The 19,926-nt window shown below is 39.5% G+C and overlaps 1 protein-coding gene across 2 annotated transcripts in view; it reads right to left on the bottom strand.

The window, feature by feature from the left end:
* Positions 1–19,926, bottom strand: part of LOC104373843 (neuronal acetylcholine receptor subunit alpha-7) — a 40,973-nt gene that overhangs the window by 8,953 nt on the left and 12,094 nt on the right. For both annotated transcript variants that reach the window (XM_086620340.1, XM_086620341.1), the window contains exons 3-4: positions 8,104–8,148; positions 3,325–3,434 (exon numbers count right to left, since the gene is read on the bottom strand). In XM_086620340.1, the coding sequence (XP_086476466.1) occupies positions 3,325–3,434; positions 8,104–8,148 (155 nt within the window). The remainder of the gene's footprint in view (positions 1–3,324; positions 3,435–8,103; positions 8,149–19,926) is intronic.

The following is a 19,926-nucleotide window of genomic DNA, read 5'->3' as shown; positions in this document are numbered from 1 at the left end:
GAACTGGATTCAGAGGATACTGAGGAAAGGGGCAGCAAGCAAGATCATACACAAACACATATATTCACACAGGTGTGCACACACACGTGCACAAGTCTCATTTCCTTAGAGAACCAGACTAAAGTCCTGCAACAGGCTTCTATATTAGACATAGAGAAGTAATTGCTTTGACTGAAATTAGTAAGGGCTACATGACGAAACTCGAACAAGTAGTCAAATCAGGATGTAAAAATATCCATGCCACACAAATTACTTGTAAAGTGGAAATTAATGACTAGAAATAAAGTTCTTAGCCTCCTAGGCTAGATTCTGTTCTCTTTCCCCTCAAGCAGAGGGCAGTTAAGCACCAGAGAGTTGCTTCTAAGACCTTGCTGCCCTTCTGGTAATGGGCAAAAAATAACATTTTCAAAAGGACACAAGTGATCAAGGAACCTAGGTTTCATTGCTGTGTGACTCTGCCTTTCGTAAGACGCATTCTTAAAAGAGTATCAAGAGGTAGACTCAAATATGAAATCCGTTTTCTGAAAAAGGAGCATATTGTGTTTTCTACTCTGTGCTTTTAATTGCAGTGCTTCAATTGGAAATGCACAAGTAGCTAAGCCTTTGCTTGATGAGACTTTGCACTCAAACGTAGTGATAGAAACCCATTTCTGCTACATTTCTTCTTCAGGGTACAACCACTTGAAGCAGATATTGACTGCACTACCTTGAGATGACAAGCTGTACCTCGCAGCATAATCCCACTGAGACCTATTTGCAGAATCTCCAGTTTATAAAAACTGGAAAAATGAAACTCTTAAAATAAGATGTAACTACCAGAATTTTTGTTATTCCATGAAGGTACTGAACACTATGTGGCCATTTGGAAAATAATACCACCAGGAATGCGCACTTCTAGTAAGTTTAGTAAAGGTAACAAAATGAAAGAGAGCCATACATGACACTAACACAGTCAATCCTGGAATTTGTACATAGCCCAAGATTTTATTCCCTCAGAAAAACTAGAGATGAACTGGCTCTACTCTCTTCACTATAGACTGGTTGTAAAATTTAATACAGCTGCCACAAGTTTCTCTATACTAGGCTGCAGCAACATGTGTAAGGACTCAGGATGTGGTGAAACATGCATTCATTAAAACAAAAATGCATTTATAGTTCATTAATTTCTTTTTCACTGCAGATGCATGTCCCTGGTGAAGTGTCTAGAAATTGCAACTTCTATTTCAAAATATGTCACTACAAAAAAACATCTTAAATTCCCAGTGCACTTTCATACAGGAATAAGAATTTGTTTTAAATAGCTTTGCTCTCTGACTAAACTCTGAATAAGATTTTAGATTAAATGTGTTCAAATAGAAACACTGTAGCATAATTACTTCATGACTGTGCCATAGTTAACAATCCCAAGATTCAAAAATCTATATTAACAGAAAACTAGTATTTTCAGTTTTTCAGGTTATTAAGTTCCCCTTCTCATTCTATAATGCACTTCATCTACAGTTAGCATGTATGTATTAATATTACTAATTTCTAAAAAAAATTACACTTTCATTTTGGATATTACTTAAATATTGAAGCATAAATCCTCAGACATACTGAAAGTCTCTCTCAGGTATGTGATGTATGTGACGAAGAATATTGTCATAATTTTTTCTTTTGGAAACCTCTAAACTGCTGTTGTAGACTACCAATTTTATGGCATACACAGTGTGTTATTCAGCAGAAGAATAGAAGTGAATGTGTCAGGTTCTCCCAAGAATGCTGTCATTTACAGAATCAAGGTAGTTAGGAATAAATGCTCAAGAGAACAAATCTGCATTGAAAAATATATTAAGCAAGATTAATGTCACAAAAATACCTGTCCAGGTTGCATGCTGCTCCGTTTTGTGTACAGAGCATTTGAAAGGTTTTTTAGGCGGGTGTATGGACAACTGAAGTGCTAATTGCCATGCCTAAACCAGAAACAAGAAGTAATCTTGACATGCCGTTACAGTAAATATGGTGAGCTCTAGTGGAGATCACCTCAAATCTCGTAGTATTAATTGTACCTTCGAGAGGAGCAGTGCTGTATGCTGTAAGCAAAGCAGTAACGTAGGCCCTACAGAGAAGTACTAAGTGGCTCACAAATGCTGTCACTGGGTGCTGTTATCACGTCATTACAATTCAAGAACACCTGTGACAGTGACATTGATCATAAAGGTGATCATCAAATGGCAACAGGGAGCATAACTGCAGCTGACATATTGGGTACAGCTATTCTCCAGCTCTTGTTGCAACAAAAAGCAGCTCCTGAAGTGAGGAGGAGGAATCAGGTTGATAAACGCAACAGGGTTGTCGTCTTAGTAAACATATGGCAGAGAAATGGAGGAAAAAAGCCATTAGGAAGACAAAAGGTTCATGTCATCTGCATGGGCAAAAAAATAGCATCGTGCTCTGGCTACCACAAAAGAGGCAGTGCAACGCGCCCAAAGCAGATGTAAGGGCTTTCCAGTACCGGGGAACTGCACGCAGGCCTACAACTGCAGAAAAAAGCAGGTTGTTAAAGAGCAGACAGCTCTCAGTGCTTTATCCTTTTAAACTAAATAAATTCCGCAATGGGAACTACCATATAATGGTGCAGCCACAGAACCTCTCAATGTCAGCCAAAGGTTCTGCAGTGGATTGATGGCAATCTGTCTGTCCCTGAAATAAGCCCTACTCGGAACAGATAGTCTGGAGAGGAGAGCAGCAAATATTCTAGCTATTTTTGTAGCAGGAAGAAAGAGTGACACCAAAGCTGGACATGGGAAAATGCAAACGTACTTACTGGCATTTACATATACTGCCTCTAGTGAAACCCAAACTAAAACTACACAAGCAGTCAAAAGTCAGATTTGAATTCACCAGCAAGCGTTTAGACCAAACAAATAATTTAAGAGGAAATTATCACTATTTGTGATAATAAATAAATAAAACACAACCAGTTTTCTAATCATCTCACAAAACCTAACTAGAATTGGTGGTAGGGAGGGTGTCATTGTTTACAAAGTATTTGCAAATATGAGCTTCTGTTGCGTAAAGAGGAGACTGGTAATTTTCCAGTATTCCAAAAACCTAGAAAGTTTTGGAAAAGTATTTAAAAGCCTAGGCATTTTGATGAGATGATTATGTTATTTTTGCCTTATCTTTGCGATTGGACAGGGTGCTAGATAATCTCATCTAGGCCCCCTTTCCCATGAAAGCTCGGACCAGTTGATCTTTGAGATCCCTTCCACCCTGGGCTATTCTGTGATTCTGTAATTCTATGATCTTCTCTCCATTCCCACATGAAAAAATTGTGACTACCTGTTATAGAGAAGAATATCTGGCTTCCATATCAGTCCATCAGGAAAACGGACATTCTTCACTCCTGGGTATTCAGAGACGTTCCACTGTAGATAATGATCTGTCCAGTACTAAGACATACACACAAACAGTAAGTTAGATCTTCTCATCTGCTGATTTACTGTTGTTCTCTAGAGACTGGACAGCCTGAAACAATGGGTGTTCTCTTGTTAGAGATACTCTTTAGCTTCAGACAGTGCAATGTTTGGAAAGGGTGAGTTAGGCACCTAGAGCTCCATGGGAAGCATAAACCCCTCATCTTCAATTCATGCTGCAGTGCACCTAGCAGCCTCTAAAAGTCTTGGGGTGTTTCTGCTTTATTGTTCATGCTGTCTCAGGTGCCAATTTGGGATAGAACAGGTTTTCTTCTACAATTCACACATTAACTGCAATCATGTTTATCTTCACAGACAACTTTGTTCTCTGTTGTTGGAAATTCTCAGGTTGTAGTAACTTGATAATAGACATGAGGTAGAGCAGCCAACAGTCCCTGCTGACAGGGAAAGCAACTGAAAGGGCAGAACAGTTAACGCTAGCGTAGGTCTTGGCAGCTCCTGAGGCCCGAAGTTAGGCAACCTCGGAGGCAGACGCTCAGCAGCACTGCTCTGTTCCCCAAGCTTCCTTCCTGGCTGGCACTTACCTCACTGGAGGCATCTGCCCTGGAGACTATCCACGCTCCTTTCAACCCCTCCTTGACTGCCAGTATAGGCAGGGAGCCTGGCGCCGTCAAACCTTCGATCTGTGATCAGCGTTGCTAAATCCCGGATACGGTCATTGAACCATATGGTTGTGCACGGTCATAAAGAAAAGCACTGCCCCAAACTGCAGGCAGCTGAGTACCGTGGCAGCTCTAGCAAGCTTATAAATAAGAAATAAAGTTTGTTTTGTTTCACAAAATTTATTTTTTCTTATGATTTCTAGACTTCATTATATTGTGCCTCTCTGTCCTCATGTTATTTACATTAATTTCACATAGCTGTAGGCATCACATAACTTGCAGTGAAAACTTCTACAGATTTACAATGCTGTTGCAATGCTAAATGTTAGTCTTTTAAATGTAAACTTTTAAATGGATGAGTAAATGCACAATGCTTATCTCTTCAACAATCTAGTGACCCTTGTCAAAATCTTTGACAGACATTAAGGTCAGAAAAAATTTTCAGTGAGTACTGTGGAGGTAATGTTTTTGGTCATTCTCATGGGATATTCACATCAAATTGCTCTACGTAATTCCTTGTGTGATTGTCACAGGTCAGTTTGTTTGATACACCAAACAAGTCCCCAGTTAGCCTCACACTGCAGGTATTCAAATTCATTCTTCTACATCTAGAACAGTGTTTGTAAGTGACCATTTTGCTGCATGCTACACATCTAGTAGCATTCATCACATCTTTTATAAAGCTTTTACTATACAGTTTCTTGGCCTGTGCTTCCATATTGATCTCATTCATTTTTTACTATGAATTTGTAGCGCCTTGTCACCTGGACAAATGATCTGAATTGTGCATTGCTTTTTTCTTTTTCTTTAAGGATAATAGTTTTTTACAGAAATCTTAAATCAGAATATCTGATTGGCTCTGTTCATGTTTTTTTCTTTTCACTGCCTGCTCCATTCATGGTTCTCTAATTAAACTATATGTATTCCTCACGCTCATCTACACACAACTTCTATATAAGCTATCAACTGCTTCTCATCTTTTTTTTCAGAAATTTTACATCCATTTTCACAGTAAATTGTTTTACATGAACTTCCCAATAGACAAATGTCACTGTATTTTTTTACCACTTCATCTTTTTGAAATGTAGAAATACTGAAATGCTTATGATACCTCTATTTTTCACCAAGTCCAGCAATGTAAACAAATATGATGTGTGGTTTTGAGGCGTTTAAACGTGTGGGCTCTCGTTGGCTTTAGGCGACTCATTTTCAGGAGCTGACAGGACAGGTCACTCTCTGAGCAGCGGCTGCAGGGGCTGGCAGGCTGCAGGCAGCTGCTGCAAAGGTCACTGCCCACCGGCTTGCTTGTGTGCAGCAGGATCTCCTGCTCATTTCCATCTGAATTGCATTACAATAATTTATATCAATATAATATATAGTTTCTAATTCTAACTTCTTCTAGGATTTATCATGACCAGTACGATGTAGCATAGGGTGACACTGAATGATGTAAAGACAGTCAAAAGGTGATAGACAATTTATTATTAAAGTATGTATTAGACATAATGTTAAGCAGATTGTACGGTTGCTCTGTTTATCCATGTGTACAAAGTGCTTACCCATCCAGCTGGACACGAGCTGCCTCATTTTGTTTCAACTTTAGAGCTACAATCTCCACTGTAGCTGAAGTACGTTTGATGCGGATTAAAATAGCAAACAGCTCAGAGTGCTCGGGTTAGTGTTAATCTGTGCAACTGGGCAAGGCTCCTGCTGTAACTTAGATCAAGTTTAAGATTTTGGTACTGAACAGTATTGCCATGGAGACAGTGGTCAGGATCAAAGAGTCTGTATGTATAAATACTAGATTTATATTCCTCTTTCTCCCAGGTTAGTTTCTGCATTTAAGTATTTCAGTGATGATTAGATAAAATCTGTTTAAGATCTCTGATTATACACACATATATATCAAGAAAGGGATTGGAGAGGGAAATTCAGGGAAAAACTTACTTCAGACCATTTAGCATAATAAAGTGACATATGTTTGCCTTAAGCATGCTTTGAATCTGTCTAGTATACCATTAATAGACACATTTTTTTTTAATGTGTACACAAGCCATGAAGAGTGGCTACATTTTTTGTAGTAATCAAGTGATCTGCTCATTGCAGTCTTAACATGCTCCACATGAAGTATGTGGTGAATAAATCAAAAGAAATACAGAATATATAAAAGAATCAGGAATTTCCTTAGGGGAGAAAAAAAAAAAACCAATCTCAAAAAGGATGAGGATGCTGTGGGATAAAAGAGAAGGAAAATAAGTGGTAGCTTCTTGAGCATGAATTGTCATCTGTTTCCCTGGTAAGAAATCATAGCAACTATTGTCATTGTAGCTCAAAGCCAAAAACATACTATATTTGACAGTTTTAATGTTATTGTACAACAAGCCTGTAAAATAACATAAACTGAATGCTTCTTCCATGTCAACTTTTCCTTATGAATAAATGGAATAGCCATATCCTTCGCAGATCATCAAAATAGCCTTTCATTTGTTTCCTAAGGCCTGCCGCAGCGCAAGAGAGGTGCTCTACAAAAAATGTTAGTATAAAAGAAAAAATAATACATTTAAACTGAATGAGCTGGTTAAAGAAAGTGAAAGGTGTGAAGTTTCTGTGGAAGCAGCATGCTTATCTTGAATAATAACACTCTTCTGTAAACCTTTACTTAAAACAAACAGTTCAGTTTCTGTAATACAAATGGGAGGTAAACTAATGCCAAATTCTTATCTTCGCTGCTACAGTATGGAGAAAGCTCCCCGTATCACCTTGTCATTCCAAAGCACAAGCTTATGGTAGAAATGTTTTGTGGAAGCATTAGGAACCCACAGCAGACAGCATGGTAAGAAGCATCTTGTTACTTCTAAGTTTTAGTATTAAACTATTTTGCAAATATTGTGCAAAAAATAACCAATCAAGTCAGAATAAATCTGTGTAGGCTCCTTTGCTTAGGAGCAGCTCTCTCGCTAGTTAACCTTACAGGGAAAAGAAATTCAAAATGCTCTTATAAGTTCTTATTATCTGTTACATTTATTAAAGAGCGAGTGAAGCTTACTCCTGCCAGCAATGCCTACCATGAGTTAATGGGGACAAGTTCTCTGCTGTGGTATCTAGTGGTGGCAATAGTTATGGTTAAGGAATAAGAGAGGATGTGAAGTTCTGTGACAACTAAACATTGCAACAAAAGGTAAAATAAAGCTACCATTTGAAAAATGAAAACCCTATTTTGGCAAAACAATCTGGGAAATCAGGAAAAAGTATACTGTTCCCAGCTGAACGTAAGGAAACTGAACTGATGTTCCAATACCCATTTTAGTCATGTAACTGAAATACAGAATTTGGAGAAGTAACATTAAAAAACCTCCTTTGTTCACAGTTAACTTCTGATGATAAACTATATTTAAACAACAACATTTTGAACAACATGGGAACAGCATGGCCATTTTAATTAAAATCCTATTGCAGTTTCTTAAGGAGATAGAAAGCAAAGCAAGTAGGATAGCAGAGACAGTGGCAGCAGCTTTCAGGAGCAAATGAACCTTTTTGGAATAATATTTCCCCTGTATCAGAAGAACCATCTGGTGATTTTTGAGAATGCTGATCAAAACAGCTATTACAGATGACACGCGTTTCTTGCATGTATACTTCTCTTTCAGAATCAGATGATTTACCACAACATAATGGATTTGTTGAAATGAGTGATAAGGCACTTGTAGCTACAGTTAATCTACCTGGGACACTTAGGACACTGGTATCTTACAACAATCGAAAGTTTAGCCTGACTAAATCCACTACAATGAGTTAGTAACTTACTTAGATGTAGTGATTCAAATTCCTAAAAGTTTTCAGAAATACCTGAAACAACATCAGGACCTAAGTCTCAGCGTTACAGTTTTCCATTCAGCTTAGCTTTATCCACTATGTAGCAAGATAAAGAACAAAAGCTTGAAAGTTTCCTAAAATTCAAACCCCTCGCCTGATAAACTCAAAGACCAAAGGGGAAAAATAACATGCTTTGTTTCAAAACTCACCATTTGTAGCCAGATGTTTGTTGTTAATACTTGATTCTTTTCATCCTGAGAGGAAGAAGAAAAAAACAAACCACAGCTTAGTACTATACAGTTAAAACAACACTGGTAAATATATTTGATTAGTATGAAATAGCCAGTTGTGCTAAGATACCTTTAAAGCAAAGAGAATCATAGCCTCAAACTTTCTGCAACAGAAGTTTTCACAGGTACTTTTTTAACGTATTCCGTATTACCACAGTCAATCAAACTGTTTCCCTAGCGTATCCTTCTGCCAGACTCTTCCCAGTGGCTGCTTCGTTAATAAAGAATGTCAAAAGGCAAAGCAGATTACAGTAGGGGTTGCCTGTTTCGTCTTTGTTAGGAGCAGCCCTCGCTAATTACCCTTACACACCAGACATATGCAGGAAACAGAAAAAGTATTGAACAAAGAAAGTGTGACTAAGCTCAGGTGGTGTGTGCTGAGGCCATATTGAGCAGCTTCTTAACAGGCAAGTAGCATCGCTGTATCAGTGGAACTCTGCGAAAAGTGGTGTACCAGCTTTACCAGAAAGCTGTTGTCAGGGCAGAACATTATTATTCTGCCTGGAACCAATTTGAAAGCCTTCCCCTTCGCCTCCTGTGACTAATTGTTGTAAGTTCAGGTGACGCAATAGGCATCTTAATGCTGCAGTTAATTAAAGAGTTTAATTCTTTGCTCCTCAAACACAGGAGAATCTTCGGTGCCCTTATTTCTGTGGAGGTGCTGTATCAGGATCCACCTGGGTTGTGTGAAGCTAATGGAATGTACTATATATGCTGTCCGTATTGCACATTCTCCAAACCAAACGCGCAATCCGTGTCCCGACACCAGGCAAAGCTTCATTTACAGTCTAAGGAAGTGTCGTAGCAAGTTTCAGTCACTAGTACAGCAGCAACTGTTAGAGTTGCTCGTACATCCAGACCTCCAAACTTAAATCTGTTGCTCTTGAACTTAAATGTTGTTCCTAAATGCCCAAAAATGGTCAAAAAAAATTTAATCACATTTCATACAAAAAAAAAAAAAGAGCTTTCTTGTTTTGATAATACTCTTTACTAAAGGTCAATATTCTTTACTGTTTTGCTGTTGTTGGTAGACTTCTAACTGAACCAAAGTCCTGAGACGTTTAACTGGAGCCATTTTAGAGAAGCTCAATAGTAAAAAGTTACACAGCATGTAACATCGAATACTGTGCAAGGGACAATGGCATTTTTAAAGCATGTGAAGCCATTTAAGGAGCAGCATCAGTAAATGTATGCCAGTGTTACTAGGCTGAGTATAACCACAACTAAATGTACAACATAGAGACAAATAAAAAGATTTTAGGTAAAGATCAGTATTGTGCATGAATAAAGTCTGCCCTCAAATGCATACTCCTACCTTCCTTCAAAATGAAAAGTAAAATAAAAAATAGAAGGAAGCACAGACCACGGCTAGTGATTCAACACTTTTCCTCTCTATTTGCTGCTTCATCACCTCCATGAGCTTTACTTTTTTGAAACTATCTCAAGTGAACAACTCATTTAGATGGCATCCTGGCAACACAGGTCTTTTTAACCTTTTGGTTTAGGAATACATTATTGCGCTGCATTGAATGAGCACGCTGAAGGCATTGCTGCAGATGTCAGCCAGGCAAAGCAGTAATTAGTTTGCAATAGTAGCTGTTATTCTCTAGCCAAACAAACATTCATTTGGTACCTCTCTCAACAACTTGCTTAATGTTACAGCACAACAAAACTAGTTTGCATGGGATCTTTCACTCATGAATGAAGAAACAATGCTTAGGAGATCATTCATATCACCACAAACTAAAATCTATGGACAAGTGTTGCAAATTAAGGATATGTAAAACCTATATATGTTTTTATTCATCATAGCCATTTTCAGGTCAGACATAAATAACACCAAAGATAACTTGGTAAAAGTTTGATAGCATTTTCTCAAAGCTCTGTGTGCTGTCCCAGATGAACATGACAAGTTCTTATAATGCCATGTCCCATCTATTGCACCTGAGCAAAGCCCAGAGCACCACTGCTGTGTGGTTTCTCTGCAGCGCAGATAGCAGTTGTTTTGCTTTGCACAGGCAAACTGGCTACTCAAAGGTGCAGAGCAATTCAGAATCCATTATGTTGTGGGAAGCTTGTTTCAGGACTATTAGCTGAATGGCAGGTGCTCCTGCATGGTTAAATTCTGAGTTAAACTCACATTTCATTCCCAGTGTGATCTCTTGCTACACATGAACGGCCTCAGCCTTAGATTAGTGATGTTTCAAAAATTCTCTTTCAGTAGCAGGAAAAGTTTGCACTAAAACTGCAGTGCTGCTGATGCTTAAGCTAATGATACGCCGTGGGGATTTAATTTGAAGCCCTGAGCCCATAGCATAGTCAGATGAACTATTTTAGGAGTATCTGAAAGGAGCTCTGCTATCAACCAGCACCTATCACAGAACCAGGCTACAGAGCCATCACTGAGCAGTTAAACTAGCAGAGCTGAAGAGGACAATAGACTTCTAATCCAGCTGTGCTGCTGGCAGAATGATTCAGCTGCCTGCCGTGCTGCCCGGCAGCTGGGCACGTGGCAGAGCCGTCTCAGGTTTGCCTGCAGGAGACTCTGCAGACGTATTCTGAAAGTCAGGAGTTATTCTGAAATGTGATCTTTCACTCAAATCTAGCTCCAAGAGGCTATGCTGAGAACACTAACTCAAAAGTAACTTGTGCAGTGAAGACAAGCCCTGAGTGAAGATGGACCATGCTGTTTTCCTGGTGTTTATTTCTGTAATTTTAAGCACTTAGAGTCTGAAAAAAGTATATTTGAACAAAATAGCTCCCACTTGGATCACTATATTTAAGGTTCACTCAGTGTTTGAATTGTAAATCCCATCGTTTCTCCTCACCTATAAAAACTTTGCTGCATACTGAGACTTGGTTTATAGTGGTGATTTTTTAATAGTGTTTGCTGGAGCAAACGGCTTCCAACGTTTTAGTCGTTACTGGATCGACTCACCCATCACTAGAGAAAAGATTCCGATTTTAGAGGGTTTGTCCCTCTCTGTGGTCCCAAGTGAAGCTGGTGAAAGGTGGGGCAGGAGGCATCCTGAAAGGCTTGTCCTGGCTAGGGAAGTGTTTGGGACACTGTTTTAAAAGCTTTACAGTAAACTGCATTAACACTGTTTTTCAGCAGAGTTGTGCAGTACTTCCCCATAAAATGATAGGTGGGCTTGAAATGGGAGAAATGCTTTGTAGAACTTGAGCAGTTTCTGTCACTTTGCAATATTTTGTAAGCACTTACAGAAAAAGTGTTGAGCACAAAAGCAAGGCAGCTCCTATTACAAACCCCTCCTACTATAAAGAAAAAGGACTTCACAGTATATTCTGAAATGCTGAGAAAATTAGTCAGAGAATGAGACCAGAAACTGTATCACGTTGTTTGTATTGGTGTGTTTTTTTCCCTACCAGCTGCTTTAGGTTACTGGCTGTGCAGATAGTACTGGCGAGTAGCGCAGCTATTGCCAAGTTAGGTTCCGTGCTACGCGCAGCGGGAGGTGGGTGGGTTGGTGGGTGGGTGGGTGGGTGGGTGGGTGGGGGCTACTTCAGTCTGCTCGACTCACAACTGTAGTCATGGTCTGCGAGGGCAGGTGGCAGATTGCTACTGCACTGCTTATCACATTGGTGTATGGCAGTAGAGTTAATGGAGGGAAAGCAGCTGACATCAGGAAGGCTTGAACGGTCCTTCATTCATTTTTGAAAGTAGAGGTAACAATTTCTGGAGGTTTTTGAAGGGGACTGCACCTGTCTCTGGTTTTAAAAAGTCTGTCAGACTGATCACCTTTGGAAACACAGTATCAGATTCTCACAGTATCCTTCCCTGAGCCTATATCTAACAGAATATATAAAAGAAGAGATGAAAATGTGACAATGCTTTGTGAAGGGCTTTAGCCTGGACATTATAGACTTTGTAAGGAATATTATCTGCTGACTTTCAAAGGGATGTCAGCACATCAGTATCCACACTAGAAAAACTATGCAGCAAAAAGCAAGGAGGAAAAGAAGTAAAATAAGCCTCCATACCTATGGACTGGCACGCAGACGGTTAACATGCAGCATCTAGCAAGAATCACATACTTCCCAGAAGACTTGCATAAAGTCATGTCCTGACTAAAATCTATCCATCAGCTGTAATTCTTACACTTCAAATCCAGATTCTTTATTTTTATATGGTTGAATCTCACTTAAATTACAGAAGAAGTAATGCCTCTTTGAACTGGGCTTCAATTACTATGAACCTTAACAAAAGAGTTTGTAGAGCATTTTAAGACATCCCTTGTTATAGCAATAACACTAGGTTCCTGATTGGTACCTCGTAGCAAGAATGAAGTTAATAATTGTAGTGTGAAGTTAAAAATGAGCTGACAGCCAGGGAGAGCACGTAAGGCACTCCCTACATAGATTTTCACTGTGGTTTGCTTGAGTGTTATCCTATTGAAACCACTAGGTTATTCAGTTCATTAGCTCTTACCTCATTGTCTCAGCACTTGCTCATTAAACATTCTCAACATATTTACAATGTCAAATTACTAGCACCTAATGACTTTTTTCCCTACATCATTTAAAAGCCTGTTATGTTTAATTTTTGCTTCGTACAGCTTGGGATTTTCTTCATCTTCCTTTTTAGCTCTGAGCTCACTAAACTGTATAAAGTGAAAAAGCCTGAATTCTTATGGGATTACTACTGAGAGAATGGGCTGGAGGGTGAGTTAAGCACTCATAAAATGGCCAGTTGACAAAAGATTGATGCTAAGGCCATTACTTCAGACAGCCATAGTGACAAGAGGAATCTGAGGTCCCTGAAACTTATGGAGAGTAGCAAAGGGGCTGGACTTTTCCATTCCTGCCCATTGTGCTGGTGCGCGCCAGGACACAGTGTGGGCAACCTCCAGGAGAGGCCAGAGCAGCCTGTGGTCCAGCTTCACCCACCTGGAACCCATCTGAAAACACCACGGTGACCTCACATTCTTCATAACACTAAATCAACATGGGGGACTATTGCAATTATTCTCTCCTCATGTGCCAAAGCTAATGCTAAACTTCGGTATTAAAGTGGCTCAAGGCTTCTTAGTGGTGCAGGCAAAACTGAATTTTGCTATCTCAGGGGTGAGGACAAAAATCAGTTACTTAAAAAAGCCAGCCTGATGCTTCTGCAAGGACACCGAAATGAAAACTTTAGCTGCTTGCCAAGGACTAGCTCTAGTCATTCATAGGTGGGGGCTGTAGCTGCAGCAAGTCTTCATCTTGAAGAATGTAGTAGAGGGTGCAGAGCCAGGCTGCCCCATAACTTCACTACCCCTGAAGCCTAAGGCATCACCTACACTGCATCTGCTAAAAGGCAGAATTAATTAAAATGCAAATTTGGATGGAATTAAGGAATGTTTGGGGTTTTGGTTAGGAATAAAAAGCTACAGAGACAGTTGGCAATGTGAAACAGATTTTTTTAGGCAACATAAAGATGAAGAAAAATGCAGTGTACGAGATTTGTGAGATGAAAGAGATTTGAAATCCTGATGCCTCTTCCCCACCTGACTTCCCTTACACCACAAGAGGAATAGGTTAGTGCAATTACCCTTCCCTTCTCTAGTAGTCAGCAATATCCCTTTTTATCATAGTAAAATGTTTTTGATTCAGCTTACAGCACATATTTCCAATTATGCAGGAAATGCTGTATAAACAGGCATTACTGATTCATAAATAATATTAATAATATTCTGTGATGCAGCATGTGAGGCTCAACATCAGGAACAGGCCACAGAATATTTCTGATTTCTTGAAAATAGATGCAAAAGGTGCAAAATATTCAACAAAAAGTCAGAAGTGGAAAATATAAATTTTCACTGTTTCACTGCATTTTTTTCAACACCACTTAAACACAGATTTATTTTTGATATTCTGACTTTTGCCATATCAGTGAGATTTTCATATAAATACAGAGCTCTGACTTCTGTGACTTCAACTTGTAGTAGAAGACCCTACTGCTGGTCAGCAACACTCCCTCAGAATTAGAGATTCCAGCTACTGTTGCAAACTGTTTAAACAGTTTGAGATGATGTGTTTTACTGCAGAGCCCAGTCAGCGTAGCGTGCCAATTCTGCGTGACTTGGCCTCAGGCTCGTGCTTGCCTTAGGCCAGCTCCCTTTACGTCAGCTGCGAACTTGCCCTGATTCTGTTGGTGCTAAAAAGCCCCTGGAAGTTGGTCTTCATTATTTTATACTCAGCCACTCCATGCTGCTAGTGACCTTAGTGAAAGTTGAAGGCATTTAGGACATCACCCTTTCTTCCCATTCCACTCCAAAGCCAAATTCAGCCTTGAGGCACCTTCACTGCTAGGATGATGTCTGACTGACTTTCTCACCTTCCAGCTCACTCCCTCTGGCTCTTTCAGACCTTTGGGGATAAGGTATTACAGCTGTGCCTGGGATTTACCTAAATATCTCCCATAGCATTAAGGTGAATTTTGCAGTTAAATCTCTGAAATCCAGCCTGAAAATTTCTTCCGTACTTTGTGTGCTTCTTGATCTTTGATTTAATTTCTTCTAGCTTTCTTTAATCAAAAAATTAAAATTTTAGGCCAAAGCAAAATATAAGTAGTTAATTAAAGTGAAATTTGAAAGGAAAACTTCTTTTCTGTTGAGCTTTTAGGTTTATTAGATTTGTGATGGATGGCACATGACTTGCTCTTCACATTACTTACATGCTGAAGGTCTTTGTGAAATAGAGAACTGCTCTGTGGAATTGGTCCTGACTGGGGAAAATGGAGTTTTGTTGCTGGAGATAACACAGACTGGCACAGATGGCTGCCATTGTCTGTTGTTATTTTTCAAGAATGCTGGCTTTGGACTGTAAATTCAAAGAGGAGCAAGACAATAAATGGCTATTCTGGGACTAGTTTAAATACTTAGAGTTATATGGGAAACAGGCACAGTTTCCCTGTAGGAAGACCCCTCCTTCTCGCTCCCCCCCAGCCTCCACTTTCATTTGTGATACAGTGAGTGAAGTCCCCTAAATCTCTAGCCAGGAACAATGCTGGGCAAGTCTTTGGCATATTCCCAACACAGCCTGTTCTTCCAAGCACTTTCTGTAATTTTGAAGGACAGACTGGCAGCACCAATCCCAGATGCAGTGACAGCTCCTCTGTTTCCTGTTTGAATTTAAAATTCAGCCTCTTCACATCATGTGAATGGTGCAGCCGAGCTGAACAAGAACCTGTGCTAGAATGTACAGCTGAAAAGGAGAATGCAGCTGAAGAGTATTTGTGAAAGAGCTGAATCATCCATGCAAAGTGTTTGGGCTAATGACTCTTGTATATATTGGCCCAATTTTGTAAACAAATTTATAAATATTTGTAGGAGAGGAACACTGTTAATCTAGGGAAGTTTCCTGCATGAGGTGGATGGGATTAAGGTCTGACTCTGCACTCTCATTCTATTTATTTATTGTTCTTGTTTTCTTTTAGAACCAGGACCTACATTCAGTGATTCCTCTCTCTGGCCATATTTACTAGAACTATCTCTTGTACAAATTAAGGAGAGGGCCACACTTATTAGAAATAATGCTGGATAAGCCAAACGTTCTAGCTCAAGCTACCTCTTTAGCAGACAGTGCTTTGTGATAGATGAGATTTCATCTTGCTGTTACTTCAATTCTGTGCAGCTTCTCACCTTCCAAATATGACCTATTAACGTCCTCATAAATGTTTACTTATTCAGAGTGTAATGTTTAAAGTTCAAGATATGGAAGATTTATTTCAAAGCAATATCTACTTAATGTCATCTTCCTTTGAAATGCACACATCCAGGCTGGCCTGCGTATCTATGCGTAATGCCATTTTCGTTATTGACTGGGCTGTGGAGTAAAACGGTGCCAGCAGTACTTGAAGCTAGCCAGCTATGCTCTACTGGGTCAGCTTTTGGGTATTACTCTTATGGCATATGATACTTAGTATTTGTAGAGCATTTTCCTGTCTTGACAGTTTGTAAGCATGTCCCTTCCATCAGGAACATCTGAAATTGTTCAGACTACTTATTATCTTTTGGAGGTTTTTTAATGAATTATTATAAATGTGATTAAATGAGTAGAAAATCAACAAACGCTTTTTAAAAACTTACTTTGTAAATCTTCCTTCTAACGTGCAAACACATTATTTTCAGGAAATTAAACACAAGGAAAATGGTGCCTAGCTACAAATAACAATGCAGCAGTGCCAAATGACTACTTTACAGTACTGCTACGAAACTATTACATAGAATTACAGATTCAGTACTGCTATAAATATCCTTAGCAGTGCAGTCTTTGCACACAGTTATGCAGCTCAACGTGTAGCAGCTTAGGCTGCCACATCTGCTGACATTAGTTCCAGATGTTTGCGTGTAGTAACAAGGACAAGCAGAAGAGACAGGCTGAGGAACAGAGCCGAAATGACACAGAGCGTTACTACAAATGGAAACAGGCATCTGCTGTTGGGTGCAAAGGGGTCCTGGGATGGGGTGTGCACAGGCACGAGCTTTAGCCACGGTGAAGCCCATTACAGTGAGCTCCTGGTCTCATACAGTGGTATGAGTGGAATACAACAGACAAGTATGCTTCTGCTTACAGCTAAAGTTCTGTGAAAGTTTTAAGGTTTCTAAAGTTAGAAGGATAAAATGTTACTAAAGCATTTTGCGCTGCTGGGATAGGAGTAGAAGCTTGGTTTTGGCCTTTTGAATATCTTAATTTTTTCTTTAAAATAAAAATTAGAAAAACGTTATTTGAATTTTGCCTGGAGTAAGGTTGAGTTTGGAGTGTGAGATGAGGAGTCTGATTGCTTTGCTTAACTTAATTCAGGTGAAATTCTGAGGGGGGTTGTTCGGTTTTCTGGGTTTTTTTTTAATTGTGCTGTGTGTGCTCTATTTTACACATATCTATATCTTACATGCTTTTGCAAGAAGCATTTGCTTTCTCCCCAACTACTTTATCTTGCTTTAAAAGAAAGGCAGAGTTTGCTCAAAACATACACAGGTCTTCCCCGATGGATGCAAATTTTACACAGCAGAAAAGCTGCTGGAGAAAGAGCATAGAAAAGCCATCTTAATTCTGAGCAGAGCATCTGTGTGAGGAGCCTCCTTAAAATGGGGGAATGTGTTTCTGTTCTGTATATACTCTGACAAGGTCTGACAGTCGTGCTTGCCATTGACTGGAATAGGGCTTTGTCCTGGCAGTAGGCTTGAGATGTATTTTCACTGAGTTTCCCAGAAGAGGAGCGGAGATTATAAATTTGTTTAAGAGCCTCATGATGTGCCATTTCTGTTACCATGGGGACATAATTGTAATAGCAGTCTCTTTTCTTTTTTTTTTTTTTTAGTACATCATTGTTAACAAGAGATTGTATTTAGATTTGAACACATTCATCTTTGCAAAGACAAGCAGGGATCGGGTGTATGAAATGAGCAGAGTACAGCATATTTCAGCACATCTTGTGTGAAAAAAATATTCTTTTGAAGAGCAAGAGGGGGAGGCTGCATTATTTCAAGTTATCTTATGAAATCTCATGATTCACTGTAGGCTTCACTCAGTTCAATTATTAAATATAGGATAGAGCGTAAAGTGCAGTTACATTTATTGCAAGCGTGCAAAATAATAGCTGTTTCTGTTGTTTTATTTACAAATAATTCTTGATTCCATTGAATTCCACAGCAGACTCCAATTGAGAAGATTGAACACTGAATTAGCGTTAAATACTGGCTCTAGGTGCTGATTATCATTGTCAGTCTGACACAGATGGGCATCTCAGCTCCAAATGCATGCTGAGATCTGGGAACTACCCACCATTCCACAGGCTAAGAGGGAATAACAGAGACCCCGTAGCCCCACTCCTTATACAGTTTTAAAACAAGAGGGAATCAAAGCTTTTGAACTTGATTTATTTGCCTAGAGGTTAGCTGCAAAACACAGAAGTTGAAAGGTCAGGTTGTTACACCTGGTTGTAATGCCAGGACAGCATTATATCAAAGGATTTGACTCTATTTTTATTCTTGCTAATCAACTTCAAGTCATATTTGACTTTTTATTAAGCCTTTCTCCTCAAAATGTTCATAAGTCATATGGAAATACTGTTGCAGCATGTACATTTAGCAAACTAACGTTGAAGGAAAGAGGGTGATTTATTCCAGGAGAGTAGAGAAACTTACGGGAAAACAAGAAGCTGAACACAAACCTGTCTCTTTCTCCCTTTGTGTGACCATAAAACACAGCTCCAGCACCAGCCTGCTGCTGGCATTCTTTGATCCTACTTTTGTGAGTAACAGCAACAGAAATTTCCACACCTGACCAGCGCATGTTGTCCATGTTTTAGCATCAGCTCACATGCAGAACCTTTGAGGAACACCAGAGCCACAGAGATAGAGGCATCTGACTAGGATACAACCATGAGGAATAGCTCTGTCCTCTACAAATGGACATAGTTACAACTAGCTTCAGAGGACCAGTTAGCAAGTGTCATTACTCATCCCCAACAGTCTCTCTAACTCTACTATCTTAGCTCCATCTTTCCAAGTGTAGGCAAGTTAAGCAAGAAGGAGTAGCTCCACAATTCCTGTGATATGTAACAAAATCCATTATCCTCGATGTCTTGGGGTCTCAGTTCAATCTAGGATACAGCACAGACATCACCATGGCAATTAAAAGATTCCCTGGAGAAGACTATAGTACAAAATAAATTACTTATCCTGCTGAAGGTCTCTGCAGCTCTTGACATAGAAGCATTACAAAGACCCCTTAATAACTCAGGAAGAGAGGATGAATCAGCTTTACAGAAATTCTAGTTATTCCTTACTCTACATCCTCTGAGGGACAGGTTTGAGAGTCCTCTTTTACAGGGTCTTCATTTTCAACTTTCCCTAAAAATCCATACAGTCTCCACTTCTCTTTAGTGCCTAAAGAATCACTGACGAAGGTACTGAGAAACCACAAACTTGAATATATTGATGAAAATCAACTGTGTGTCCCTTTCTTCACAAATGCAACAGGCGACATGACTGAAATGTCAGAACACCTACACAGTCCTTCAGGCTGCTGTTTTCTGCAACACAGAACAACAAGCTCTCTCCTATGAAAAGAACACTTCTGTCTGGTGGGGTCAGAGATGGAGCGAACTCTCCAAAATCCACAAAAATGCTTATTTGAATTTCTTGAGTTCAGTGAGTGGTTCAGTCAAACTTACCAGTGCTCATTATTTTTTCTGTCTTCATTCTTGCATTTAATAGCATTGGTGGCAGTGGGTAAAAGGGCTGCTGCCTTCCTCTCAAATATCTGACCAACACAACTGTGTAGTTATTGAGAGGAATTATGAGGATGCCAACCACAGAAATACATTGATACTCATGGCTGAACACAGAAAACAAGCCAACAGAAATCCAAAGTAGTAGTGCTGTATAATTAAACATGTGCATGGGTCCACCAACTCTGTACATGGTTATCGGTCGTCTTCCCTTCAGGCTACTCCATTATAAGGATCACATAAGCAATATGGAGTTGTGATCACAGGCCATGCAAATATGACTTCGCATCACTACCAGAGGATTTTGGAGAGATGAACTGGATAATATCATATTCTTATGTTGCTGCCAGTGAGCAGCAGCATGCCTTCATGCCGTGCTCTTAGCACTTCCCAGTTAGCTGTTGTTGAAGCCAGTGTTAACAGCCTTTCCTTTTTACAAATCGAATTCTACCTTCAGATAACAGGCATGAACATGCAAGGGTAAGTGAAGGTTAAATCTGAATGTA

Source organism: Tauraco erythrolophus, chromosome 14, assembly GCF_009769465.1.
Source record: "Tauraco erythrolophus isolate bTauEry1 chromosome 14, bTauEry1.pri, whole genome shotgun sequence".
Taxonomy (NCBI): Eukaryota; Metazoa; Chordata; class Aves; order Musophagiformes; family Musophagidae; genus Tauraco; species Tauraco erythrolophus.
This window is presented reverse-complemented; position numbering and strand designations above follow the sequence as displayed.